The sequence below is a fragment of the Somniosus microcephalus genome, chromosome 14 (genome assembly GCF_052327205.1).
Source record: "Somniosus microcephalus isolate GS21.2 chromosome 14, FLI_Smic_1.0, whole genome shotgun sequence".
Classification (NCBI taxonomy): domain Eukaryota; kingdom Metazoa; phylum Chordata; class Chondrichthyes; order Squaliformes; family Somniosidae; genus Somniosus; species Somniosus microcephalus.
Genome location: NC_141000.1, coordinates 81,263,408 through 81,290,653, shown reverse-complemented (window position 1 = coordinate 81,290,653; position 27,246 = coordinate 81,263,408). Strand labels below are relative to the sequence as shown.

The window sequence follows — 27,246 nt, the reverse complement described above, 5'->3', positions numbered from 1 at the left end:
TGGGGAATAAAGGATTGCCTGGCCACAGCTCAGAGGAAAATCAGGTGGAGAGGACAACACCTACGTAATGGAGCCCCATCCAACTTTCCTCTACGCACAGGTGAAACAGCGATTTACTTGTACTTCTTGCAATTTAGTATACTGTATTCGCTGCTCACGATGCGGTCTCCTCTACATTGGGGAGACCAAAGGCAGATTGGGTGACCGCTTTGTGGAACACCTCCGTTCAGTCCATAAGGGTGACCTCGAGCTTCTGGTCGCCTGTTATTTTAATTCTCTGCTCCACTCCCACTCTGTCCTCAGTCTCTTACACTGTTCCAATGAAGCTCAACGTAAGCTCGAGAAACAGCACCTCATCTTTCGATTAGGCACTTTACAGTCTTCTGGACTCAACATTGAGTTCAACAATTTCAGACTATAACCCCCCATTTTTTCAGGCGGCAGCTGTTGATGATTCTGCCATCCCCATTTGCAACATTTTATCTCTCCCGAGTTCAATCCTAGCACAGACTGGGCCTTTAATTCCTTCCTCCCCTCCCCCTCCTTTCCCTGCCTCTGCACCTGCTTCATCTCCAACTTTTACCAGTTCTGACGAAGGGTCACAGACCTGAAACGTTAACTCGGTTTCTCTCTCCATGGATGCTGCCTGGCCTGCTGAGTGTTTTCAGCATTTTCGGTTGTAATTTCCTCTATGCACGGCAGCCATTCAGTTTACATCCAAGTTCAATAAAAGGAAAATCTGCCCCCTCATTATCATCCTCTTTTAGTGAAGATGGTCTATTGCAGCGTTATATTGAGTGAACCATCACATTTTGTCACAGAAACAAAACTTTATTCGTCATCTCTTGGAGTGAGGGTGATACTGGAAGAAACAGCGTTGCAGCCTACGGTATAGCATACCCAACCATGGGTAACACTGTCACTCAGTGCTAAATCTCACACAGTTCATCTTTCAACTCAATAGGCACACATATTCCTTCCCTCCAAAATAAAATAAGAGTATAACTTTACCTTTGACCCCGAAACCAGTCGTGCTCCAAGACTATCATAGCTGAGAGTTGTGACTGATGCTTTGTGCCCATTAAAGGTGATATTACTCTCCCCAGTCATTATATTGAATATGCGTATTGAGCCATCTTCATAGCCAACCGCCAGGTGGTGGCCATCAGGGGCGGAGCACAAGTAGGTTACTTCATGTTTAGTGCCCTGAAGAATCAATATCTGTGGATATAACACACAGCAGGATGTGAAAACAAAACATATCACTTCAATTCTTCACTGAAGGAGCTTTTTGCAAACTCAAACTAACAGAATTTGGACAAAGACCCAAGTAGTATCCTTTTCCTTTTAGGGGGCTGTAGTTTGGTGCTACAAGTAATCACTCAATTTGATCACATATACACACAAAAACACAAATAAACCTACCAGCTCACAGGGTGTTACTAACCTTCTCTCCTTTTCGAATATCCCAAATGAACACATGCTCACAGGCAGCGACTGCCACGTACCGACCTTTCTCTCCGCGCAGCTGTACAAATGCAATGTTTGCCTTTTGGCTTGCAATTACTCCAAAAACTGCACTGGCAGTGTAGCGTAGATACTGCTTTGTCAGGCCCATGGCAAGGGGCTAAGCTTTGCACAGCAATATAAAGATCTGATGAAACAAAAACAAGCAGTACATTAATGAAGCTCAATACTTTGGTAATGTCCCAGTTTTCCCAACTACCAGCAAAGGAGAATTTTGATAACTAAATAGCTGAGAAATAAATTTAATTGGGTGACTAATGTAACAATGGCCTGTCACCATCTGTTAAATTTATATCTTTCTCTCACCCTCTCAACTCGCCCAATAGCCATGAAGTTCTCCAGTCAAATGTTACCTGTCACTTGTCAGCACAAACCTGGACGTTGTCTACGTCCTGCTCTCGATTAACTCCATTATTAGGAGAAGTGAATGGAGCTGAACACTGTAGTCATCAGGAAACAGGCCCACTCCGAACTAGAATGATGCAGGGAAGGTGATTAATGAAAACGTTGAAGATGATTGGGTTGAGTATACTGCACGGAGGGACTTAAGCAACAGTGTCCTAGGGCTGTGATGATTGACCTCCAACAACCCGACCATTTTCCTGAATGTCAGATATAAGTCCGCCACTAAAACCTGGATAAATAGACCACGCGTGTACAGAGATGAGACCTGCTTGCCCCACAGACCCTCACTCTCAATGATCATAAACAGGCTGCTCCTAGGCCCACGTGGCAACTCCTCAGTCAACAGCATCTGAGCCCCCAAGTGCAAGGAGAGAGCGAACTGTAAGACACAGGGTGTCCTGGAATTGGGTACTCATCTTACACCACCCCAGGACCCAGGCATTCATTCACTCCCCTTCCCTCACTTTCAACCCTAACCATTCACTCCCCTTCCCTGACCATTCATTCACTCCCTCAACTCACTCCTGACAATAACCATTAACTCCTTCACTCCCCTTCCCTCACTCACTCTCACCATTCATTCCCCTTCCCTCCCTTACCCTTCACTCCCCTTCCCTCCCTTACCCTTCCCTCCCTTACCCTTCACTCCCCTTCCCTCCCTTACCCTTCACTCCCCTTCCCTCCCTTACCCTTCACTCCCCTTCCCCTTCACTCCCCTTCCCTCCCTTACCCTTCACTCCCCTTCCCTCCCTTACCCTTCACTCCCTTACCCTTCACTCCCCTTCCCTCCCTCACCATTCACTCCCTCCCTCACCATTCACTCACTCCCTCTCCCTTCACTCCCTCCCTTCCTTCACTCTCGCTCCCTCACCATTTACTCCCTTACCCTCAACACCCTCACCATTCACTCCCTCTCACCATTCCTTCACTCCCACTCCCTTCTCTCCCTCACCTCACGTTGTTCACTCCAAGCGATTCCGACCTGCTCCAATGCTTCGCGGAAACACATCCAGCAGACTCGATCACACGATGACAGAGTCAGTGAACAGATGATGCTGACTTGGGGCTTGTTTCTCAGTGTATTCCTGGTGCGTGTTTAACTTAGCAACCACACCGCGCACTTTCCATCTGATACTGCATACACATTTTAACCAATGCTCAGCATAGTCATCAAAATACATTAATTTTGTATTATATAAATATCACAATTGATATACAACAACTGACCAGGTCTATGAATTAGGAATAACATTTTGCATTTAGAAATCTTACCTATTTTGATGCATGTCACTGTTATAGAATCATAAAATCATAGAAATTTACGGCACAGAAAGAGGCCATTCGGCCCATCGTGTATGTGCCGGCCAAAAAAGAGCTATCCCACTTTCCAGCTTTTGGTCTGTAGCCTCGTGGGTTATGGCAGTTCAAGTGCATATCCAAGTACTTTTCAAATGCAATGAGGTTTCTGCCTCTATCACTTTTTCGAGCAGTGAGTTCCAGACCCCCACCACCCTCTGGTGAAAAAAGTTCTAATCCTTCTACCAATTACTTTAAATCTATGCCCCCTGGTTATTGACCTCTCTGCTAAGGGAAATAGGTCCTTCCTATCCACTCTATATAGGCCCCTAATTTTATACACCTCAATTAAGTCTCCCCTCAGCCTCCTCTGTGCCAAAGAAAACAACCCCAGCCTATCCAATCTTTCCTCGTAGCTAAAATTCTCCAGTCCTGGCAACATCTTTGTAAATAGTAAAATATCCCTCCTCGTTCTTATTGACTTGTCTGCAGCCTTTGACACAGTTAACCACTCCATTCTTCTCCAACGCCTCTCCACCGTCGTCCAGCAGGGTGGGACTGCACTCACCTGGTTTCATTCTTATCTATCTAATCGTAGCCAGAGAATCATCTGCAACGGCTTCTCTTCCTGCTCCCGCATCGTTACCTCTGGTGTCCCCCAAGCATCTATCCTTGGCCCCCTCCTACTTCTCATCTACATGTTGCAGCTTGGCGACATCATCTGTGTTGTACCGTTCTCCGCAGTCTGTGTCTTATTATACACGGAGGCAACATTGGCGACGAGGCAGGTTCGAACCTACCTGCAACTCTGCATCACCTCCCGGGGATTTGTTCCTGGAGATCAGTGGATTGGAGGTCAAGGCCAGAGACTCGGGCGTCGACCACGGGCAACCGCCCAGTCATCCAGCAGAGACTCGAGAATTGCGGGGGAGGCTGTCGAGAGCCAGGCTTGGCTTTCCAGTCGAGGTGGTCCAGCAAAACGGGCTGGCAACAGGTAGTGCGCAGACACTTCCCGGACAGCGGCGGCTAGAGCCCGACCGAGCGGCACAGCAAAGGGCCGAGCAGCGTCGATGGGGGAGAGAGAGGGCAGAGCGCACAGGGCGCAGCCGGTGTTCAGGGGCCGAGCAGCGTCGGAGAGAGGGAGAGAGAGACGCGCAGAAACCCGCGAGGCGCCGCCATTGCCACGAGGACCGCCGAGAGTGGCATTGGCAGCAGCGCAGGAGAAGCGCGCGAAACCTACAGGGTGCCGACATTGCCACGAGAACCGCCGGGAGCGGCGTTGGCAGCAGCGGGGGAGGAAGGAAAGCGCAGGAGACGGCATTTTAAGCCATTGGGAGACGCCATTTTAAACCACACCCAAAATGCCGAAGAGTGGCTGTATCACCACATTTGACAATGAAGTCGAAGATTGGACTACATATGTCGAACGAATAGAGGTGTACTGCGAGGCAAATGAGGTGTCAGATGACAAGAAAGCGTTGGTATTGTTAAATTTAATGGGTGCAAAGACGTATGGTTTATTACGAAATCTAGTAACCCCAACGAAGCCAATGGAAAAGAGTTTTGAAGACATAGTAACGATACTAAAGGAACATTTAAACCCCACACCGCTGCTGATAGCAGAAAGATTCAAGTTTCACAAACGGAACCAGCATAAGGATGAAAGCAATGCTGATTATTTAACAGAACTGCGCAAACTATCGAAACACTGCCAGTTTGGAGTGGGACTGGCAGATACCTTAAGGGACAAGTTTGTGTGTGGGCTTCAAAGTGAAGGAACCCAGAAACGGCTTTTATCTGAAAAGGACCTTACGCTGAAAAAGGCTTTCAGCATTGCGGTATCATATGAAGCAGCAGCACGGGGCACTGCAGAGATACAACAGAGACCGCAAGAATATGGCACAAACGAAATGTCATATGGAACAGAGAAGTGCTATCGCTGCGGCAGAACAACACACGACCAGAATGATTGCTGGTTCAAAGACAAAGTGTGCAGACAGTGTGGAAAAGTAGGACACATAGCACAAGTCGGCAGGTCGGGAAAGAAAACCAGCAATAAGAAACCTACCAAAGGAAAGTACAAGAAGGTACATAAGATGACGGAGAATAGTTCAGACGAACAAAAGAGTGATAACAACTCCGAAAGCAGGGAACTGAGTTGTCTGAAACTACATAATGTGATCACAACGGAGGATCACCGAACCATTTGGGTCACTCTCAAATTAGCAGGAGTCAAGGTAAAGATGGAATTGGACACAGGATCAGCCCTAACAGTCATAAACCGACGGGACTACGAGCGGCTATTCTCACACATACCACTGAGAGACACAAAAATTATTTTGAAGCCGTACACGGGGCAAAAAGTCTACCCCAAAGGAAAAATAAGGGTGACCGTTATATATAACGGTAAGGAAACACCAAAACTAGACCTGTATGTATTGCAAGATGGAGGACCACCATTACTGGGACGTGAATGGATCTGGAAAATACAACTGGATTGGCATTCCATACAGGCACTGACTGTGGCTGACAAAAAGGATGACGATGTCACACCTGGGCGACTGTCAAAGATCCTAACTGACGCGAAAGAAGTGTTCCAGCAAGGACTCGGAACACGAAAAGGCATGACAGTGACGATTAAAATTGAAGAAAACGCAAGCCCAAAATTTTTTAAGGCCTTATGCGATCCGCCCAGCCGTCGAAGCAGAGCTGGAGAGTCTGGAACGTTCAGGTGTACTGTCCAAGGTAGACTGGAGCGAGTGGGCTACACCCATCGTCCCTGTGATGAAAAAGTCGTTGAGCAGCACGCCTGGGGAACCAAGGAAAGTTCGCATCTGTGGGGACTTTAAGGTAACAGTGAACCCGGTCCTTCACACCGTACAATATCCACTTCCGCGGATTGAAGATATTTTCGCCTCGCTATCTGGAGGGAAACGTTTCACTAAGATTGATCTGGCCCAGGCGTATCTGCAAATGGAGGTAGAAGAAGCATCAAAAAAATACCTCACAATCAACACCCATAAAGGTCTCTACCAATACAACCGGCTGGTATTCGGGGTAGCATCAGCTCCGGCTATTTGGCAGAGGGCAATGGAACAAGTCCTGCAAGGGATCCCAGGGACCCAGTGTTATTTGGATGACATCCTGGTCACGGGCGAAAATGACAGTGATCACCATGCCAACCTGGAGCAGGTGCTCACTAGATTGCAGGAATATGGGCTCCGAGCTAACCGCCCCAAATGCGAGTTTTTTAGAAAACAGATCTCGTATTGTGGCCATGTTATTGATAAAGAGGGGTTACATAAGTCCCCAGAGAAGATTGAGGCAGTAGTCAAGGCTCCAGCACCGGAAAATGTGTCACAACTGAGGTCGTTCCTCGGGCTGGTAAACTACTACCATAAGTTCTTGCCAAATTTGTCTACAATACTACACCCACTGAACACCCTACTGCAAACTGGGGTGCCATGGAAGTGGAGTGACAAATGTAGACGAGCTTTCCAGAAGAGCAAAACACTAATCACATCGAAAGAGGTATTGGCCCATTACAACCCAGCATTACCAATTCGGTTGGCATGTGATGCGTCACCCTACAGCATTGGAGCGGTGCTGTCGCACAAATTCTCAGACGGCTCAGAGAGGCCAATAGCCTTTGCGTCACGATCACTAACCTCAGCCGAGCGTAACTACGCCCAGATTGACAGGGAGGCCCTCAGCCTAGTGTGGGGAGTGAAAAAATTCAATCATTATCTGCACGGGCAGAAATTCACCTTGCTGACTGATCACCAGCCTCTTGTCTCCATTTTTAATCCGAAGAAGGGCGTTCCGGTGATGACTGCGCAACGACTACAAAGATGGTCACTTTTTCTAGGGGCGCACCACTATGAGATTGAATATAAGGGCACGAAACAGCATGGAAATGCTGATGGGCTATCACGCCTGCCACAGCCTACTGCGGAGGAAGCACCAGCAGTGGATCCTGTCAAAATATTCCATTCCACTGTAGTTGAATACCTACTGGTAACTAACGCTTGTATCGAAAAGGAAACCCAAAATGACCCGACACTGTCTCGGGTATACGATTTGACGGTGAAGGGATGGCCAGCACATGGCGACTCACTGTTGCCAGCATTCTCGACAAGGAGAGAACAGCTGTCAGTGTGCCGGGGGACCTTGATGTGTGGATCCCGAGTGGTAATTCCACCCAAGTTAAGGGATAGAGTGCTCAATGAGCTTCATGAGGGTCATCTGGGAGGGGTAAAAATGAAAAGCCTAGCCAGGGCTTATGTGTGGTGGCTGGGAATCGATAAACAAATCGAGGACCTGACCAAGAGCTGCTCAGGATGCCAGAAAGTCCAAAATGCACCACCACAGGCCCCTCTACACCCATGGGAGTGGCCCTCATCTCCATGGCAACGGGTGCATATTGATTTTGCTGGTCCATTCATGGACTCAATGTTTTTAATAGCCGTGGATGCGCACTCGAAATGGCCTGAGGTCATCAAAATGTCCTCCACCACCATGGAGAAAATTATTGCAGTCCTACGGACCATTTTTGCCAGGAATGGCTTGCCAGAACAGATTTGCTCCAACAACGGACCACAGTTTGTGTCCGAAGAGTTCCGGAGGTTCTTGAAAAAGAATGGGGTAAGGCATTACACATCCGCCCCGTATCATCCAGCCACAAATGGATTGGCTGAGAGGTTCGTACAAACCTTTAAGAAGGCAATAAAGGCTATGTACAATGACAACATTCTGCTGCAGCACAAGGTGGACAATTTCCTGTTCGCCTACCGGAATGCGACACATGCAGTCACCAACCAGGCCCCAGCCATGATGTTCTTTAACCGAAGGTTAAGATCTCGCCTGGATTTGCTCAGACCAAACGTACGAAGAGATGTTGAGAGTAAGCAATTCCAGCACAACCATGAGAAGCCAACAAGGAGCTTCAATGTAGGGCAACCAGTCTTGGCCCGCGACTACCGAACAGAAAAATGGCAGCCAGGAACGATATGCACACGGCAGGGCCCACTAATGTACACAGTGGACGTTGGGGAGAGCATCGTGAGACGCCATGCTGACCAGATCCTAGAGTCACAGGAACAAGTCAACCCCATGCCTCCCCCATACATACCTGGTGATGAACCCGACATACAGGTCGCATCTACCCCAGAAACAGTAGCATCGGAAGCTGATGAATCAACCGACGACAGGGGGCCAGAATCACCTCCGCACCAAGAGCAAGACACTCGGGAAAGGCGCTATCCAGAAAGGATCAGGAAGCCTCCCCAAAGACTGAATATATAAATAGACTATTTTTAGCTAATGTTGCATGTTAAAAGTATTAATTGTAATTAGTTTGATATTTAATTGTTAAATGAGTGTTATGGTACTGTTAATCTAAAAGGGGAGGAATTGTAATGTATATACCTTTAAGGGGGTAACAATGTTTTACAGCTCATGTATACTGCAGTACCGGCAGTGACCACACCTGTATATAGCACTGAGTAGTAATCTGTACAGATCAGTTGCAGTGTGAGCCACGTTGAGTAAACACCTGTTGTACCGTTCTCCGCAGTCTGTGTCTTATTATGCACGGACGCAACAATCTGAAAACACAGTGTCAGTTTCCACATGTACGCTGACGACACCCAGCTCTACCTCACAACCACTTCTCTCGACCCCTCCACGGTGTCTAAATTGTCAGACTGCTTCTCTGACACACAGTTCTGGATCAGCAGAAATTTTCTCCAATTAAATATTGGGAAGACCGAAGCCATTGTTTTTGGTCCCCCGCCACAAACTCCGTTCCCTAGCCACTGACTCCATCCCTCTCCCTAACATCTGTCTGAGGCTGAACCACACTGTTCGCAACCTTGGTGTCATATTTGACCCTGAAATGAGCTTCCGACCACATATCCGCAACATAAGGTTGGTGAGCTACAAGCACAATTAGTTGTGTGGCAATATGATGACGTGGCAATAACGGAAACGTGGCTTAAAAACGGTGAGGACTGGGCACTTAATATTCAAGGGTACAAGGTGTTCAGAAAAGATAGGGAAGGAAACAAGGGAGGTGGGGTGGCAGTGCTGATTAAGGAAGACATTGTAGTGTTGGAAAGGGAGGATGTTCTTGAGGGGACAAGGACAGAATCCATTTGGTTAGCGTTGAAGAGCAAAAAGGGTATGATCATGCTATTGGGGGTATTCTATAGGCCTCCAAATAGTGAGAGGGAGGTAAAGGAGCAAATCTGCAGGGAAATCACAGAGATATGCAAGAGCTATAGTGTGGTGATATTGGGGGACTTTAATGACCCAAATATTGATTTTGATAATGCTAGGGTAAAGGGAAAAGAGGGGGAGGAATTTCTGAAATGTGTTCAGGAGAATTTCCTTGACCAGTTTGTTCTTGGCCCAACTAGGAAGGAGGCATTGCTGGATCTGGTGCTGGGGAATGAGGTGGGCCAGGTCGACCAAGTGTCTGTGGGAGAACACTTGGGTACGAGTGATCATCGTATCATAAGATTTAGATTAGCAATGTAGAGGAGCAAGGAACAATCTAGAGTGGAAATTCTAAACTGGAATAGGGCTAACTTCAATGGGATGTGAAAGGATCTAGCCAGGGTGAAATGGAACCAAAGACTGACAGGAAAAACTGTAATGGAACAATGGGTGATCTTTAAGGAGCAGATGTTCCAAGTACAGGCTAGGTACATTCCAACAAGAGGGAAGGGTAAGGGAACCAACGCAAGGGCTTCTTGGATGATGAGGGAGATAGAGAAGATGATGAAACAAAAACGAGGGTGTATGATGCAAGTCAGGTTAATTCTTCAAGGGAGAATCAGACCAAATACAATAAGTTGAGAGGGGAAGTGAAGATGAAAATAAGATTGGCAAAGAGAGACTATGAGAGTAGAATAGCGGTTCACATAAAAGGGAACCCAAAAATTCTCTACCGGCATGTAAACAGTAAGCAGGTAGTAAGAGGCGGGGTGGGCCTATTAGCGACAAAAAAAGTGTTATATGCTTTAGAGGCGTAGGGCAAGGCTAGAATATTCAATGAGTACTTTGTATCGGTGTTTACTAAGGAGGTGGATGCTGACAAAATATCGGTAGCAGTGGAAAAGGTAGAAGCAATGGAAGGGGTGAAAATTGAGAGACAGGATGTACTAGAAAGGCTGGGTATGCTTAGAGTGGACAAGTCGCCTGGTCCAGGTGGCTTGCATCCCAGGTTGCTAAGGGAAGTGGGGGAAGAGATAGCGGAAGGGCTTTCTATAACTTTCCAATCTTCCCTAGACGCGGGGGAGGTGCCTGAGGATTGGAAAGTGGCAAATGTGACACCATTGTTCAAGAAAGGGTGTAAGGACAATCCTAGTAACTACAGGCCGGTCAGTTTAACATCAGTGGTGGGTAAAGTTTTCGAAACAATAATCAAGGAAAAAATTAACGGGCACTTGGAGAGGTTTAAGCTAATTAAGGAGAGCAAACACAGACTGGTAAAAAGCAGATCGTGTTTGACTGATCTAATTGAATTTTTTGATGAAGTAACAGGGAGGATCGATGAAGGGAATGCAATGGATGTTGTCTACATGGATTTTAGGAAGGCATTTGACAAAGTACCACATAGAAGGCTGGTTAACAAAATTGAGGCTCATGGAATAGGTGGGTCAGTGGCAGCTTGGATAAAGAATTGGCTTAAGGATAGAAAACAGCATCGGTCCCTGAAGGTGGCGGAACATATTGAGAGAGTGGTTAGCAAAGCATATGGGATCTTGGGCTTCATAAATAGAGGCATTGAGTACAAAAGTAGAGAAGTTATGCTGAATCTTTATAAAGCGCTGGTTAGGCCACAACTGGAGTATTGCATCCAGTTCTGGTCACCACACTTTAGGAAGGATGTGAAGGCCCTTGAGAGGGTGCAGAGGAGATTTACCAGAATGGTTCCGGGGATGGGGGATCTTAGCTACAAGGACAGGTTGGAGAAGCTGGATTTGTTTTCATTAGAGCAAAGGAGGTTGAGGGGTGATTTGATGGAGGTGTACAAGATTATGACGGGTTTGGATAGGCTAGACGGGGAAAGGCTGTTCCCACCAGTTGATGGTACAAGGACTAGGGGACACAGATTTAAGGTTTTGGGCAATAGATTCAGGGGGGATGTGAGGAAAAACTTTTTTACGCAGCGAGTCATGAGGACCTGGAACTCGCTGCCGACAGAAGTGGTGGAAGCGGAGACACTCAATGTTTTCAAGGGGAGACTGGATAGGCACTTGAAGGAAATAAACTTGCAGGGCTACGGGGATAGAGCGGGGGAATGAAACTGACTGGATTACTCTGCAGAGAGCTGGCATGGACTTGATGGGCCGAATGGCCTCTTTCTGTGCCGTTATTACTCTATAACTAAGACCGCCTATTTCCACCTCCATTACATTGCCCATCTTTGCCATTGCCTCAGCTCATCCGCCGCTGAAACCCTCATCCATGCCTTTGTTACCTCTAGACTTGACTATTCCAACGCACTCCTGGCTGGCCTCCCACATTCTACCCTACGTAAACTTGAGGTCATCCAAAACTCGGCTGCCCATGTTCTAACTCGCACCAAGTCCCGTTCACCCATCACCCCTGTGCTTGCTGACCTACATTGGCTCCCCGTTAAGCAACGCCTCGATTTCAAGATTCTCATCCTTGTTTTCAAATCCCTCGATGGCCTCGCCCCTCCCTATCTCTGTAATCTCCTCCAGCCCCACAAACCCCTGCCCCCACCCTCCCACCCCCAAGATATCTGCGCTCCTCTAATTCTGCCCTCTTGAGCATCCCTGATTATAATCGCTCAACCATCGGTGGCCATGCCTTCTGTTGCCTAGGCCCCAAGCTCTGGAATTCCCTGCCTAAACCTCTCTGCCTCGCTACCTCTCTTTCCTACTTTAAGATGCTCCTTAAAACCTACCTTTGATGAAGCTTTTGGTCACCTGCCATCATTTCTCCTTTTGTGGCTCGGTGGCAAGTTTTTTGTCTTTTAATACCCCTGTGAAGTGCCTTGGGACGATGTTAAAGGTGCTATATGCTAGAGTCCATTATAAAAGATGTAATTGCAGAGCACTTGGAAAACAGTGACAAGATCGGACAAAGTCAACATGGATTTACAAAAGGTAAATCATGCTTGACTAATCTATTGGAATTTTTTGAGGATGTAACTGGTAGAATAGATAAGGGAGAACCAGTGGATGTGGTGTATTTGGACTTTCAGAAGGCTTTCGATAAGGTCCCGCATAAGAGACTAGCGTGCAAAGTTAAAGCACATGGGATTGGGGGTAAGGTACTGACTTGGATAGAAAATTGGTTGGCAGACAGGAAGCAAAGAGTTGGAATAAACGGGTCTTTTTCTGAGTGGCAAGCAGTGACTAGTGGGGTACCACAGGGATCAGTGCTAGGACCCCAGCTATTCACAATATATATTAATGATCTAGACGAGGGAACTAGATGTAATATCTCCAGGTTTGCAGACGACACAAAGCTGGGTGGGCGTGTGTGCTGTGAGGAGGATGCAGAGAAACTCCAGTATGATTGGACAGGTTGGACGATTGGGCAGATGCATGGCAGATGCAGTATAATGTGGATAAATGCGAGGTTATCCACTTTGGTGGCAAAAACAGGAAGGCAGATTATTATCTGAATGGCAATAGATTGGGAAAAGGGGAAGTGCAACGAGACCTGGGTGTCCTTGTGCACCAATCACTGAAGGTAAGCATGCAGGTGCAGCAGGCGGTTAAGAAGGCAAATGGTATGCTGGCCTTCATAGCGAGCGGTTTCGAGTACAGGAGCAAGGATGTCTTGCTGCAGTTGTACAGGCCCTTGGTGAAACCACACCTTGAGTATTGTGTGCAGTTTTGGTCGCCTTATCTGAGGAAGGATGTTCTTGCCATGGAGGGAGTGCAGCGAAGATTCACCACTGATACCTGGGATGGCAGGAATGACGTATGAAGAGAGATTGGGTCGATTAGGCTTATATTCGCTAGAGTTTAGAAGAATGAGAGGGGATCTCATTGAAACTTATAAAATTCTAACAGGACTAGACAGACTAGATGCAGGAAGGATGTTCCCGATGGCGGGGGAGTCCAGAACCAGTCACAGTCTAAAGATAAGGGGTAAGTCATTTAGGACTGAGATGAGGAGGAATTTCTTCACACAGAGAGTGGTGAACCTGTGGAATTCTCTACCACAGAAGACAGTTGAGGCCAATTCATCTATATCTATATCTATATCTATATTATATTATTATTATATTGTATTATTATATATAAATAAAAGGATCGTAGTGTCTGTCTGTCTGTCTGTCTGTGGCATCACTCAAAAGTTATAGAGCGTACCTACACATATGTTATATCAAAAGAAAGCTTATGATTAGGGGAGTCTCATAGGCATGTTTACTTTTTGGTCAGACAAAAATTGTTCGGACAGTATACAAAAAACGTTCAAAAATCCGCTCATTAGCGGTTGGCCAATCATACGGGGGAATCCGCTCATTAGCATTGAGTGACGTGAAGGTTGACCAATCCTACGGGGGGGAGCGTGCTGCGTCACGGGGGGGGGTTTCATGGTGTGTGTGGGCAGGGCCTAATCTTTCAAACTGCCGTTAGTGCCTCACAAAATGGCGGCCGCCCCTCTTCACCCGCAAAATCTCCCTCCGGCTCTCACCTTTTAGCGGGGGAGAGGCTGCTTTAAATTAGACTCTTCATCTCTTTTGTTTTTCTTTTCTTTGGCTGGCTGTGTGGGAAAACAGACAAAAGTCGGGATTTTAATTCTCCTTCCCTCACTCTTTCCTTCCCTCTCTCTCTCTCTCTCCTCTTCCCTCTCTCTCTCTCTCTCCTTCCCCCTCTCTCTCTTGCCATTAGTGCGGGACCGGGAAAACCGGGGCTTTCCAACGAGCCGTCCCCGACCTAAATCGGACACGGGAGTCTGGAGCAAAAGGCCTTCCACTGCCGCCCGGCCAACCGGGTCCAAAGGCCCACCTGGTTAAACACGAGGAACCCCGGGCTCGCTTCTGAGCGATGGGCACCCGGCCTCCCGGTGTCGGATATACTCCGTTCTGGTACCGAGGTGAGTCGGAGGGAGAGGAGAGGGGAGGGAGGGAGAGGGGGGCAGGGAGAGAGAGGGGCAGGGAGAGGGGGCAGAGAGAGAGCGGCAGGGAGAGGGGGAGGGAGAGAGAGAGGGGGAGGGAGGGAAAGAGTGAAGGGGTGGGAGAGGGAGGGAGAGCTCGCCTTCTTCCTTCCTTCCTTCGGCCGCCGCAATTCAAACTTCCCGCCGACCTCACAAAATGGCGGCCGCCCTTCTTCACCCGCCGGGCTCTGAATCCAGCCCCTTCCCCGGGGTGTCTTCCTCTCTTCTCTATCTCCTTCCCTCACTCTCTCCTTCCCTCTCTCTCTCTCTCTCCTTCCCTCTCTCTCTCTCTCCTTCCCTCTCTCTCTCTCTCCTTCCCTCTCTCTCTCTGTCTCTCTCTCCTTCCCTCTCTCTCTCCTTCCCTCTCTCTGTCTCTCTCTCCTTCCCTCTCTCTGTCCTTCCCTCTCTCCCTCCTTCCCTCTCTCTCTCTCTCCTTCCCTCTCTCTCTCCCTCCTTCCCTCTCTCTCTCCTTCCCTCTCTCTCTCCTTCCCTCTCTCTCCTTCCCTCTCTCTCTCTCCTTCCCTCTCTCTCTCTCTCCTTCCCTCTCTCTCCTTCCCTCTCTCTCTGTCTCTCTCTCCTTCCCTCTGTCTCTCTCTCCTTCCCCCTCTCTCTCTCTCTCCTTCCCTCTCTCTCTCCTTCCCTCTCTCTCTCTCCTTCCCTCTGTCTCTCTCTCCTTCCCTCTCTCTCTCCTTCCCTCTCTCTCTCTGTCTCCTTCCCTCTCTCTCTCCTTCCCTCTCTCTCCTTCCCTCTCTCTCTCTCCTTCCCTCTCTCTCTCTGTCTCCTTCCCTCTCTCTCCTTCCCTCTCTCTCTCCTTCCCTCTCTCTCCTTCCCTCTCTCTCTCCTTCCCTCTCTCTCTCGCTCCTTCCCTCTGTCTCTCTCTCCTTCCCTCTCTCTCTCGCTCCTTCCCTCTGTCTCGCTCTCTCCTTCCCTCTCTCTCTCCTTCCCTCTCTCTCTTTCCCTCTCTCTCTCCTTCCCTCTCTCTCCTTCCCTCTCTCTCTCTCTCTCCTTCCCTCTCTCTCTCTCGCTCCTTCCCCCTCTCTCTCTCGCTCCCTCTGTCTCTCTCTCTCCTTCCCTCTCTCTCTCCTTCCCTCTCTCTCTCTCTCTCCTTCTCTCTCTCTCTCCTTCCCTCTCTCTCTCCTTCCCTCTCTCTCCTTCCCTCTCTCTCTCTCTCTCTCCTTCCCTCTCTCTCTCTCCTTCCCCCTCTCTCTCTCTCTCCTTCCCACACAGACAGACAAACTCATTTATATATATAAAAATTATTTCTACTTTTTTCATAACAACATGCCCTCAAAAAACCCTCGGCACCACTGGGCACTCCAGCTAGTTAAATATATTCAAGAAGGAGTTAGATATATTTCTTAAGGCTAAGGGGATCACGGGATATGGGGAGAAAGCAGGGATAGGGTACTGAATTTGGATGTTCAGCCATGATCGCATTGAATGGCAGAGCAGGCTCGAGGGGCCGAATGGCCTACTCCTGCTCTTATCTTCTATGTTTCTATATAAATACAAGTTGTTGTTGTAAATCTCCTCTGTACCCTCTCTAGTGCAATCACATCTTTCCTGTAATGTGGTGACCAGAACTGTTCATAGTGCACTTGCTGTGGCCTAACTTGTGTTTTATACAGTTCTAGCATAACCTGTCTGCTATTATATTCTGTGCCTATATTATATTTAGTTCCATATATTTAAATATGTTTTGCAATTTTATTTTATATTTTTGGATCATCGTGTGATTTCAGTGTATGCTTTAGCTCCACATATAAAGATGAAACAAATTACTCATCCACTGCTGTATCCGATTTTAAATTTTGAATTATTGAAAGGCTACTATTATATTATTACTGTTTACACAAACCAGTGATTCGTAGGTTTGGGTGAAACTCAATTTACCAAACCCCTCAAGAGAGGAGGACACAAAAAAAATACAGTTCAAATGAGAATCTTCAAATTGAACTAATAAGACAACTATGACATTTGTAAAATTGTTAATCAAATCATTCCATCTTTGTAAAAATCTAATGATTATGCCATTTATCGTAAAAGTTTAATTCTACCACTAAACTATCATTATATTATAAACGTCGGGCATGATGAATTTGATACTTTGTTCTACCAGAAGTAATTAAAATTCCTTTTTGCCCAAAATAACCATTTTGGCTGGAGAGACTTGGATTGTCAGCATAGAAACGAGGCCTCCAATATGTGATCTCATAAAGGCATAAACATAAAACAAGCATCACAGCCCAGCTAATATAATCCATCAAATGCAAGTTAAGGCTAAGGGGATCACGGGATATGGGGAGAAAGCAGGGACACCTCCACCTGGACCATGACCCCACTACCAAACATCAAACCACCGTTTCCAAGACTGTCACTGACCTCATCCCCTCTGGAGATCTTCCCCCCGCTGCCACCAACCTCATAGTTCCCCAACCCCGCACAGCCCGCTTCTACCTCCTTCCCAAGATCCACAAACAGGACTGCCTTGGTAGACCCATCGTTTCAGCCTGTTCTTGCCCCACGGAATTTATCTCTTCCTATCTCGACTCTATCTTTTCTCCCCTTGTCCAGTCTCTTCCCACCTACATCCGCGACTCTTCGGACGCCCTCCGCCACTTTAACAGTTTCCAGTTTCTTGGTCCCAACCGCTTCCTATTCACCATGGACGTACAATCCCTCTACACCTCCATCCCCCACCAGGATGGCCTGAGGGCGCTCCGCTTCTTCCTTGAACAGAGGCCCGTCCAGTCCCCATCCACCACCACCCTCCTCTGTCTGGCTGAACTTGTTCTCACATTGAACAGCTTCTCCTTTAACTCCACTCATTTCCTCCAAATCAAAGGTGTTGCTATGGGTACCCGCATGGGTCCTAGCTATGCTTGCCTTTTCGTGGGATATGTGGAACACTTTGTTCCAGTCCTACTCAGGTCCCCTCCCTCACCTCTTTTTCCGATACATTGATGACTGTATCGGTGCCGTTTCCTGCTCTCGCCCCGAACTAGACAATTTCATTCACTTTGCCTCCAATTTCCACCCTTCCCTCACCTTCACATGGTCCATCTCTGACTCTTCCCTTCCCTTCCTCGACTTCTCCGTCTCCATCTCTGGGGATAGGTTATCGACCAATATTCACTACAAGCCCACTGACTCCCACAGCTACCTGGACTACACTTCCTCCCACCCTGCCTCCTGTAAAGACTCTATTCCATTCTCCCAGTTTCTCCGTCTCCGCGGTATCTGTTCCGACGATGCCACCTTCCACACCAGTGCTTCCGACATGTCTTCCTTTTTCCGCAACCGAGGATTCCCCTCTACCGTGGTTGACACGGCCCTCGACCGTGTCATCTCCCGCACTTCTGCCCTCACCCCTGCCCCTCCCTCCTGGAACAACGATAGGGTTCCCCTTGTCCTCACCTTTCACCCCACCAGCCTCCACATTCAACGGATCATCCTCTGCCATTTCCGCTACCTCCAAAGTGATCCCACCACCAAACGCATCTTCCCCTCCCCTCCCCTTTCAGCATTCCGTAGGGACCGCTCCCTCCGAGACACCCTAGTCCACTCCTCTATCACCCCAAACAGCCCTTCCCCTTCGCCTGGCACCTTCCCGTGCAAGCGCAGGAGATGTAACACCTGCCCCTGTACCTCCCCCCTTCCCACTGTCCAGGGCCCCAAACACCCCTTCCAGGTGAAACAGCGATTTACTTGTGCTTCTTGCAATCTAGTATACTGTATTCGCTGCTCACGATGCGGTCTCCTCTACATTGGGGAGACCAAACGCAGATTGGGTGACTGCTTTGCGGATCACCTCCGTTCTGTCCGTAAGGGTGACCCTGAGCTTCCGGTCGCCTGTCATTTTAATTCACCGCTTCATTCCCACTCGGACCTCACCGTCCTTGGCCTCTTGTATTGTTCCACGGAAGCTCAACGTAAACTTGAGGAACAGCACCTCATCTTCCGATTAGGCACTTTGCAGCCTTCCGGACTAAATATCGAGTTCAACAATTTCAGATCATAAACTCGGCCCCTATTACTTTTTTACTTATAATTTTTTCCACCCCTTTGTTTTGGGTCTCCCTCCTTTTCCTTTTGTTTCTCTCTCCCACCTGGCAGCTGTCTCCTATCCTGCCAGCACACTTCACACCTAATCTCAGCTGTCCTTTGTCTCCACTGGCCCATTACCATCTCGTCTGGTTTCGAATACTTTTACTTCTTTTGTTCGATCGCAGCCCTGCCTTCGATCTATTTTCTTTTCTTTCCAGTTTTGAAGAAGGGTTTCGACCCGAAACGTCAACTCAAATTTCTCTCCACGGATGTTGCCTGACCTGCTGAGTTTTTCCAGCAATTTCTGTTGTTATTTTAAATGCAAGTTATTGTTGTTGTTATCTTTATTATTCAACGTGTGTAGATGATCCAACAGATAAGTGTCACAGTTGTACACTGATCGACCTGCAGGGAGCCATCTGTTTCATCTGATCGAGTCTGAACAAGAAGGCAGGGCCCCGAGAGGAAGTGACGCTGCCGGGCTGGCGGTTCCTTCCGGTGACGGTTGGTCAGCGCTCGCGGTTTTTAATCCGGGTCAGCACCGCGAGTCGGTATAATCCGAGTCAGCACCGGAAGTCGGCGCAACCCTGTGAGACGGCGTGAGGAGTCCGGCCGGAGACGGACACGCGCGGCTCTGCCTGGCCGAAGCGGGGGAAAAGACCCCTCTGGGACGGAGTGATTGCACCGCCGAGCCTGCCGCCCGGGGCTCAGGGGCGGGAGCTTCACTCCACCAAGCCCCGCGGGTGGAGGGGCTGCAGCGGCCGGTGAATGGGCTTCCCGCAGGGCCTGTGTCAGTAGCTGCAGTGGACTCTCCGCCGCTTTTATTATAGCCGCAGTCTGTAAAACTTTACCTGAGCAGCACATCGGTGCATTCATCGCGGTATTGTGCAGGGGAAGTAGAATTTGAACCTGAAACGGCTGCAAGTTGAAGGGTCCCGGCGCGGCGCCCTCGGTGGAAAGTAGTTTTTGGTTCTTTTTTCTACACCTGACTGCTGAGTGGCTGGGTTGTGCGACATGGATCCTCTCGGAGCCCGCTCTCCCATTGTGGACATTCAGGCTCTACCCTGTTGGGCTAATAGTTCAGACAAGGTTGAGACTAATTCGGATGGAGTCAGTAATGAAATGTACCCAGACTGTTCCATCTCCTCACCTTTCCCTTACAGGAAAGACATTAACAACAAAGTTATTCTGTGGTACGTATTGCGGGTTTCTGTTCTACATATACAATCCAAACTGAACCGGCAAGGCACTGGCCTGATTCCGTTTAACAAGCCTTGAAGAAATTGTTTTTTTTTAATTTCCAGTACCTTTTTGCAATATTTGTAACCAGAATTTATGTACTTTTCTTTCAATTTTCTCCCCTTCTGAAAGTGGTGGAATCAAATTTAATGGACCCTGGTAACTCTCCAACAGCTCATGCAAGTGGCTATTCTTTGCATTGGCAGACTATTCCTCCGTCCACACAAAGTTGGGAGTGAGCAGCTAGGATGGATTGGGGGGGTGGGTGTCGCATCATGCTTCAACCCCCCTTGTGCCATAGTCATGCACACAGGACACTGGATAACATTGAGGGATGGGAGCTTTTTTATTCCTAGTCTGGAAGCCCTGGACAGTTGTGCCTTCTCTACGGTCTTAATTAAGCATACTTCTACAATGTGTTATTAAATCATGTATTCATTTGAATTAGCCTTTATGGCATCTTTTAATACTGCAAGTGAAGAAACAGTGGTGTCTAGGGATTCATTATAATTCTGCGTGACATAAGGTGCCATCGTTTTGACTTGAAACATCTTGCTTTTGCTGCTTTTTTCACTCCCCTCTACCTCCCCACCTGCCCCCTTCCTTTCTCCATTCTGCAGAGAGCAGGAGCTGAACATCAGGCCTCTCCTGCTGTCAATTCTTTTGCAGATCGTGGAGCAATAAGAGATGTTGCAATTCTAACCACTTCTTTCTACTCTATCTCTTCCTCTTTCTCTTGTCTTGCGGCGTGCGGCGCCACCCCCCCCCCCCCCCCCCCCCCCCCCCAAAAAAAGTGTGTCAGCTGTGGCTCAGTGGGTAGCCCACTGGGCACTCTGCAATCCCCTGGTTTGTAGGTTAGTAACTTTAACTACACCCAACTGTTTTCTTTACAACAGTGTTGTTGGTGATTTGGGTGGGCCTTTTGATGGCAGGGGAGGCAGGTTGACCTTTCAAGTGCAGATCCTTCATCCAAACGCAGTGCTGGCTGTAGGAAGAGTATGGAAGGTCTGTGTGGTGGTTTATTTCCCCCTCTTCGGGATTACTGGATCTGTTGCATTTTGCTGGCTTTTTCCATTATAATTTTTGACCTTTTTTCCCTCATTGATCCCATTTCTTCACCTTTTTTTTGTTTGTGGGTCTGTCTTTTCACCCTCTTAACTATTTGCGTATTTAAATTTCTTTCCATTGCATCATTGATCTTGTGCCTATGACTGTACAGTTTGAGGCACAATCTTTTAACGACTCCTCTGACTGGAATATCTTTTTCTCCTCCCCTCCCGATTTCCTTTTTTAAAGTTACTAAAATGCTTGCTTATCGTGGTTTTCATTTCCAATGAAGGGTTACACCTGCAAAGTTAATGTCTTTTTTCATTACAGATGCTAACTGGCCTGTATATTTCCAATACTGTTTTTATTTCAAATTTCTAGCATTTGCAGTCTTATCTGAACACGATGTCTGCACGCTCAAATCTTAAAAGCAAATAAAAAAGCTCCTTTTTTATTAAAACAACTGCAGTAAAGCTAAAATTGGCAAAAGATTTATACCAGCTCTCTAGTTATTTCATTCCTCATAGGGCTGTGCAATCCTACTAAATTATCTAAATAAACCTGGCCACAAGTAACGCCAAATGAGGACTTACTGTTGTAAAGCGTACTGGTATTGCTGAATTTAGATCAGTGCTTTTATTCTGGAAACCATTGACTACTGGCCTTAGCAAATCTGGTAGTTCCGCTTGGTGCTATTGCCAGTACACAAGACCTACGTCTTGAGGGAAGGTGGTATTGTTTCAATATAAAAGCAGTGTTAGACCAGTTGCCCTGTTGAATTTGAAAGCATTTAGCTGAAGGTATCTGCAGATTTATTAATCTTTAAATGTAATAACATTTTATGCTGCCTTTGCTCTGATAGGTTTGCACTGATAACACCTTTGGGTATTAGATATCTTCATTGCTATTCAATGATCTGCTATTCAATGATCTGCCTCCTACATGCAAAAGTAAAAGTTGTGCATTTTGACCATAAGTTTAAGTTACTGAAGAGTGTTTGACTAAAATCAGAAATTATCGTAATACAGATGATTACAGGTGGCTTTCCAAATACAACTACATCCAGACCCATATACTACTTGAGATGGTGAGCAGTGTTTTGAATGTGGACTGAACAAAAATCCATGTTGTTAGGATTGTTTTTAAACACTTCTATATAGTTATAGGAAGTTGCAGCACAAACAGGCCATTTGGGACATTAAGTTAGAGCTGGTGATTTTCTCCACAAAAGCCACCTAATCGAATCTCATTCTTTTGCACACTTCTCCAACACTTTGGGGGGGTGGGGGGAGAGGAATATTAAACAGCCTTCTAATTCTCTTTTATAAGAATCTATGGACACTGCAGCAAGATGGTTGTGGCAAAGAATTCTGCTTTCCAGCCACTCCAGAAAGAGAATTTTTCTGACCCCTTTAATTCTGTTATTTTTCATGAAATTGTGTCCCTCCTTGCCATTTTGCTGACGTTGGAAATAATTGCACTATTTACCTTATTATAAACCTTCATAATTTTGCAGACCTCAATCAGGTCGCTTCTAAAACTTTCTCTGTTCTAGTGGGGAATAAAGCCCTAGTTTCTTGTCTTCATAACCTTAATCTATTATCCCTGGTAGTAGCCTCGTAAATCTACGCTGCATCTTTTCCATTACATTTTCCTTTGTTCATGGAGTGTCCAAAAGTGCTCCCAATACTCCAACTGCAGCCTAACCTAAGGCCTTGTGTAAGTTCAGCTTTACCTCCTTGCTTTTTTATTCGATGACTAGATACAAAACCAAGGATTCTACTTGCCTTTTTTGTGGCCTTATTTACTTTCACTCCTGCCTTTAAATGACCTCTACCTTTATCCCACAGTCCCTTTGCTCCATTTACTCCATTTAAAACTGTACTATTTTAGATGCATCCCCATTCCTTATTCACATTTTGTTAACACTGAATTGCACAGTCCAAAGATGTGTGGGTTAGGTTGATTGGCCATGATAAAAAAATTGGCCCTTAGTGTTAGGGGGGATTAAATACGTGGGGTTACGGGGATAGGGCTTGGGTGGGATGGCTGTCGGTGTAGGGCCCGGGTGCTAGGGTTTGGATGATCAGCCATGATCTCGTTGAATGGCGGAGCAGGCTCGAAGGGCCGAATGGCCTACTCCTGCTCCTATCTTCTATGTTTCACCTGCCACCTATCTGCCCATCTGTGGCATTCTGCTGTCTTTCACAGTTTTTGTTGCAATTTGTGCCCCCCCCCCCCAAAAAAAAGAAACTTGGTGTCATTAGCAAATTTTGTATTGCTCTTAGTAAGTACAGATGATTTATGTAAGTATCTAGTTAATGGCCCAGAAATTCGGGTCGGGGGCTTCCCGCGGGTGCAAGCCCCCGACCTGCACTTACCTTGCGCGCCGGCCGTTGAGCTGTAGGGCCCCTGTGGAATTCCGATCTGGGGCCTGATCCAACTGCCGGCGCACAGTGCTTGCGTGTCCCAGGGGTGCAGTTAGTTCGATGCGTCCCCTGGGATCACGTGGGCCATGGGCAGCCAATCGGAGCAGGGAATGCTCCATTCATAAGTATTGACAGGAAGACCTGTCAAGACTTATAAATACTACGGCCCCAAAATAGCAGTAAACCTTCAAATTTTTTTTAAAATCACACTTTTTAAATAAACTATAAATTACATTAACTATTTTAAACAATAATTTAAATTTTTGAAAAAAATAATTTTATATTCTAACAGGGCTAAAAATAAACTTACCTTTTAAAATATTTAAAAATAATAAACCTGTGGAAAAAATGTTTTAATTTTAATTAATTGACCACTTACCTTGTAAAAAGCAGGCCTTACGCCTGCTTTTTACATTTCAAAATTCTAAAGACTTACCCTCCCGGAGAAACCTGTAACTTTTTTTTTAATATGAAGTTCAAAGCACACGTGCAGCCTCCCCTGCGCACGCGTTCGACCTCTGAACCCCTGCTTTCAGAGGAACGGAAGTGCCGGTTTCCCGCGCATGCGCAGTGCATGCAGGAAACCGGCACTTCCATCGGGCCCACGCGTGAGTACCCTGTGCGTACTCACCCGTGGAGACCCGAATTTCTGGGCCAATGCCCTAGTACAGACTCTTGTGAAGTACTGCTTACGACATCTTTCTGTTCTGAGAAACATCCTTTGCTTCCTGCCCTTCAATCATCTATGTATCCATGTAACCGCATTCCTTTAGTTCCATATACTGCAACAAGAACTTGCATTTATATACTGCCTTTAACATAGAAAAGCATCCCAAGGCGCTATAGTATGTATGTATGTATGTGTAGAGTATCCATTCTGATCAGGCATAACTTTCCTGGCAAGGCAGTTGAACTCATTGAGGATTCAACTGAATAGTATTCTAGCATCATGCTCTCAGTGTAACCCTCTGTCATTTTATGATTGTGCCTCCTTTTATTTGGGAATGATTTCATGCACTGTTACTTGTTCACAGTCTGTGGTTATGTAAATACCCCTTTTTAAACTGTCATTTGAGGGGTGTGGGAGTGGAGGAAGCTTAGTACCTGAACACACTGCCTCTGTCCTCTTGTGTATCTTTCCCCTTGCCCCATTGTTGCCGGACGCACCTAGGCCTCATTGTCTGGTATTCCGCCCCATAACTTCTCCACCTCGGTCACCTCAACATCTTTATTTGGCTCAGATTTTTTTGTTATGCATCTGTGAAGTGTTGGAATGTTTTTCTATATTTAAAATCAAGGCTATTCCTGATATTGATTCTCAGAGGTGTGGTTTATTTTTTCCCCCTCAATTTGGAAGAAACTTTCCCTCCCCCTCACTTTTTTTTATAAAACGTGCGCTTATATAAAGCTTTTAATTAATGCATTAGAAAGGTCCATGAGATGCTTCATAAAGAGGAACCAAAACCTAGCCTTTCTGAGGGAATTGAAAGCATGATTGAACAGCTCGGTTTTCAGCAGGCTTAAAGGTTTTGAAGTCGAGAGAGAGAGATGGATAGGCAGAAGTGTTTGAGACGATGGCCAAGCAGCTGAAGGCACTGTGGAGTTGATGGAGGGAGGGAAGGATGCGCAGAAGGCCTGGATCGAAGGTCTAGAGAACAGGGGACATAGACTGGAGAAGGTGTAGTGTGGGTCTGGTCTTTGAGTGTCTTGCGGTTGAGGATTTTAAATTTGATACATGGGGAACTAGGGAGTCAGTCTAATTTGATGAGGATGGGGTAATGGGTAATCAAAACTCCGAACAGAATATGCACAGTTCAATCTTGGACAAATGGAGTTTGGGAGACTGGCGAGTAGGCCCTCGGAAAACCCCTGAAGGTTCCCAGAGAGTGGATCAGGGTTTTTACAGCACCCGAACAAGCAATCCGGAAAGGAAGTGGAGTCGGAAGTTGTTTCTGTCTTTCTGGTCTACTAATTTTAATTTAAGTTTTATTAATTTACAGTTGATGTTTTTTAAACAAAAGAGGGACAAAGTGGAAAAGAAAATTAAAAATCACCGAGTGCCCAGGTGAGCTGTGTGACGGCTCCAATACAAGAGGGCAGACATTTCAAATGCTGAGCAGTGATTATGGGTCCCAAGCTCGGTATGAATATAGCAAGTTAAGAGTGGGGTTCAGCTTCCTGTGTGTGGAGCTGTGAATTGGAATAGAATTTTTGATGTGATGAGTGGCAGGATGTTGGTTGATGCCTGCAATGCCCTAAAGTGAGCTCCAGCCTCTACTAAAGTGACAGCCACATCAGCCAAGTGTTCTGTGGAGCGGGATGCCAAGGGTGTGGAGGAGCAGTAGTGAATGTTAGTTGGTAAACTGACCAGTTTATAGTACTCTTGTAAAATGTGAGTGTATAGTTTTCTGTACATAGTTTCAAACTGCCAATATCTACAAACCAGTTTAAAGTGAACGTAGTGTGCAATCCCAGGTTGGTGACTTAAAGCATTTTATTATCTACAGAACCCAAACTGAGTGATCTGACTGGATCTAAGCTTGACTCCTACAATACCTTAGCTAGGTGCTCCCAATACAAATGATTGAAATTATTTGTAGGGAATAAGTTCACATACTGTTTGGTTGTCCTAAAATTACTTGTTTTATTATTCAGAAATAGCACTGTAGGAGCACTGTTGCTGAGCTGCGAGCAGTTGGTGTAGAACTTTGCAATAATTGCTTGTCTTTGGAGGGGAGGTTGAAGCAATTGTGTTCAGGTTTTAATTTAAATGGAGCTAATTTTAAGCTAAGTTGTAATTGATTTGCACGGCCAATTTCTTCCTCCCTTGCTAAATTATAGTCTACTCTCTGGCAGTAGCCTGCCCTTTGTTAGAGAGCTCTATTATTTAAACCTGTTTTTTAGATGTGTACAGATCAGAAGAAACAGTGGCTTCTGTGGGGCACCATTCTGAAAATTAAGTGCAGCTGCTGTTGGTCTTTACAGTAATGCACTTTGCTTCACTAATGTGGCATGGCATGTTCATGCAATCAAAAATAATCAATAGTGGAACCTCTGTTATCTGCACTTTTTTATTTTTGAATTTTTCATCAGTCACGAGCTGGACTTCCAGTTTTAGTGATCAACTCTTTGAAATTGTAAGTGTACAACATTAAAAGTTAATTCTTTTAGAGCAACTTTGGCATCAAATTTAAACTTATTAAAGTTTGACAGATACCACCACAGACTTGTTGAAAAGCAGAGTTTCCCAGTGTATTAAGTTAAGTCTCCAGGTCAGCAGCAGCTCATTGTCTTCACCGGCTAATCTTCCAATTCCGTGCTGCTTCCAGCTCAACACTGGGAATACTGAAGCCATCATTATTGGCCTTTGCCAACAAACTCTGCTCCCTTGTCACTGCTTTGCCACCCCCCCCCCCCCCCCACAAACAAGCCACAAACTACTTGGACTACACCTTGGCATCCTGTTCCAATCCCATATCCCTCTGCTCACACAGACCACTTACTTTGACCTATGTTGGCTTTCTGCCCCTTTTCTCTCCCACCCCCCCATGTTTTAAGTTGTAGATATAAATCCCTCCATGAACACTCTTCACTCAATCACACTATCTCACTCTTCCATGTCTATCTCTGGAGTCACCCAACAATCTATCCTTCATCCCATCCTCTTTCCCATCTACATGCTGCCACTTGGCAACCTCATCCAAAGACATGGAGTCAGGTTTGCCATGTACACTGTTGACAACGGACTCTACCCTTCAATCGCCTCTCGTGACCTTTCCACTGTCTCCGTGGTGTCGGACAGTTTGTCTGGATTAGCTGCAATTTTCTCTAGTTAAACATTGGGAATGCTAGAGCCGCTGTCTTTGGCGCCTGACACACAGTATCCTCTCCACTGATTCCATTCCCTTCCCCAGCCACTGTTCAGGTTGAACCAGATGGTTTGCAACTTGAGCTGAGATTCTGACCCCCCTCTATTACAAAGACTGCCTACTTCCATCTCTGTAACCTGGCTTGTCTCTGCCACTGCCTCTGCTCATCTGATGCTGAAACCCTTTTCCATGCCATTGTATCCTCCCTATGTGACTTCCAATGCTCCTGCCTCCCA

General features: G+C 46.6%; 2 protein-coding genes across 9 annotated transcripts in view; one reads left to right on the top strand and one right to left on the bottom strand.

Annotated features, from left to right (window-relative positions):
- The window catches only part of wdr3 (WD repeat domain 3), a 79,341-nt gene extending 60,507 nt beyond the window's left edge, over positions 1-18,834 (bottom strand). Inside the window, exons 1-3 of one of the 6 annotated variants that reach the window (XM_086006785.1) lie at positions 18,565-18,834; positions 1,448-1,654; positions 1,012-1,221 (exon numbers count right to left, since the gene is read on the bottom strand). In XM_086006785.1, the coding sequence (XP_085862911.1) occupies positions 1,012-1,221; positions 1,448-1,618 (381 nt within the window). In that variant the 5' untranslated portion in view covers positions 1,619-1,654; positions 18,565-18,834. Of the gene's footprint in view, positions 1-1,011; positions 1,222-1,447; positions 1,655-1,833; positions 2,467-2,850; positions 3,016-18,564 lie in introns of those variants that run through there. The other 5 variants (XM_086006790.1, XM_086006784.1, XM_086006788.1 and 2 more) reach the window with 5 other exon arrangements.
- Positions 18,835-18,928: 94 nt separating this feature from the next.
- The window catches only part of gdap2 (ganglioside induced differentiation associated protein 2), a 52,942-nt gene continuing 44,624 nt past the window's right edge, over positions 18,929-27,246 (top strand). Inside the window, exon 1 of one of the 3 annotated variants that reach the window (XM_086006792.1) lies at positions 18,929-19,619. In XM_086006792.1, the coding sequence (XP_085862918.1) occupies positions 19,441-19,619 (179 nt within the window). In that variant the 5' untranslated portion in view covers positions 18,929-19,440. The remainder of the gene's footprint in view (positions 19,620-27,246) is intronic. The other 2 variants (XM_086006793.1, XM_086006791.1) reach the window with 2 other exon arrangements.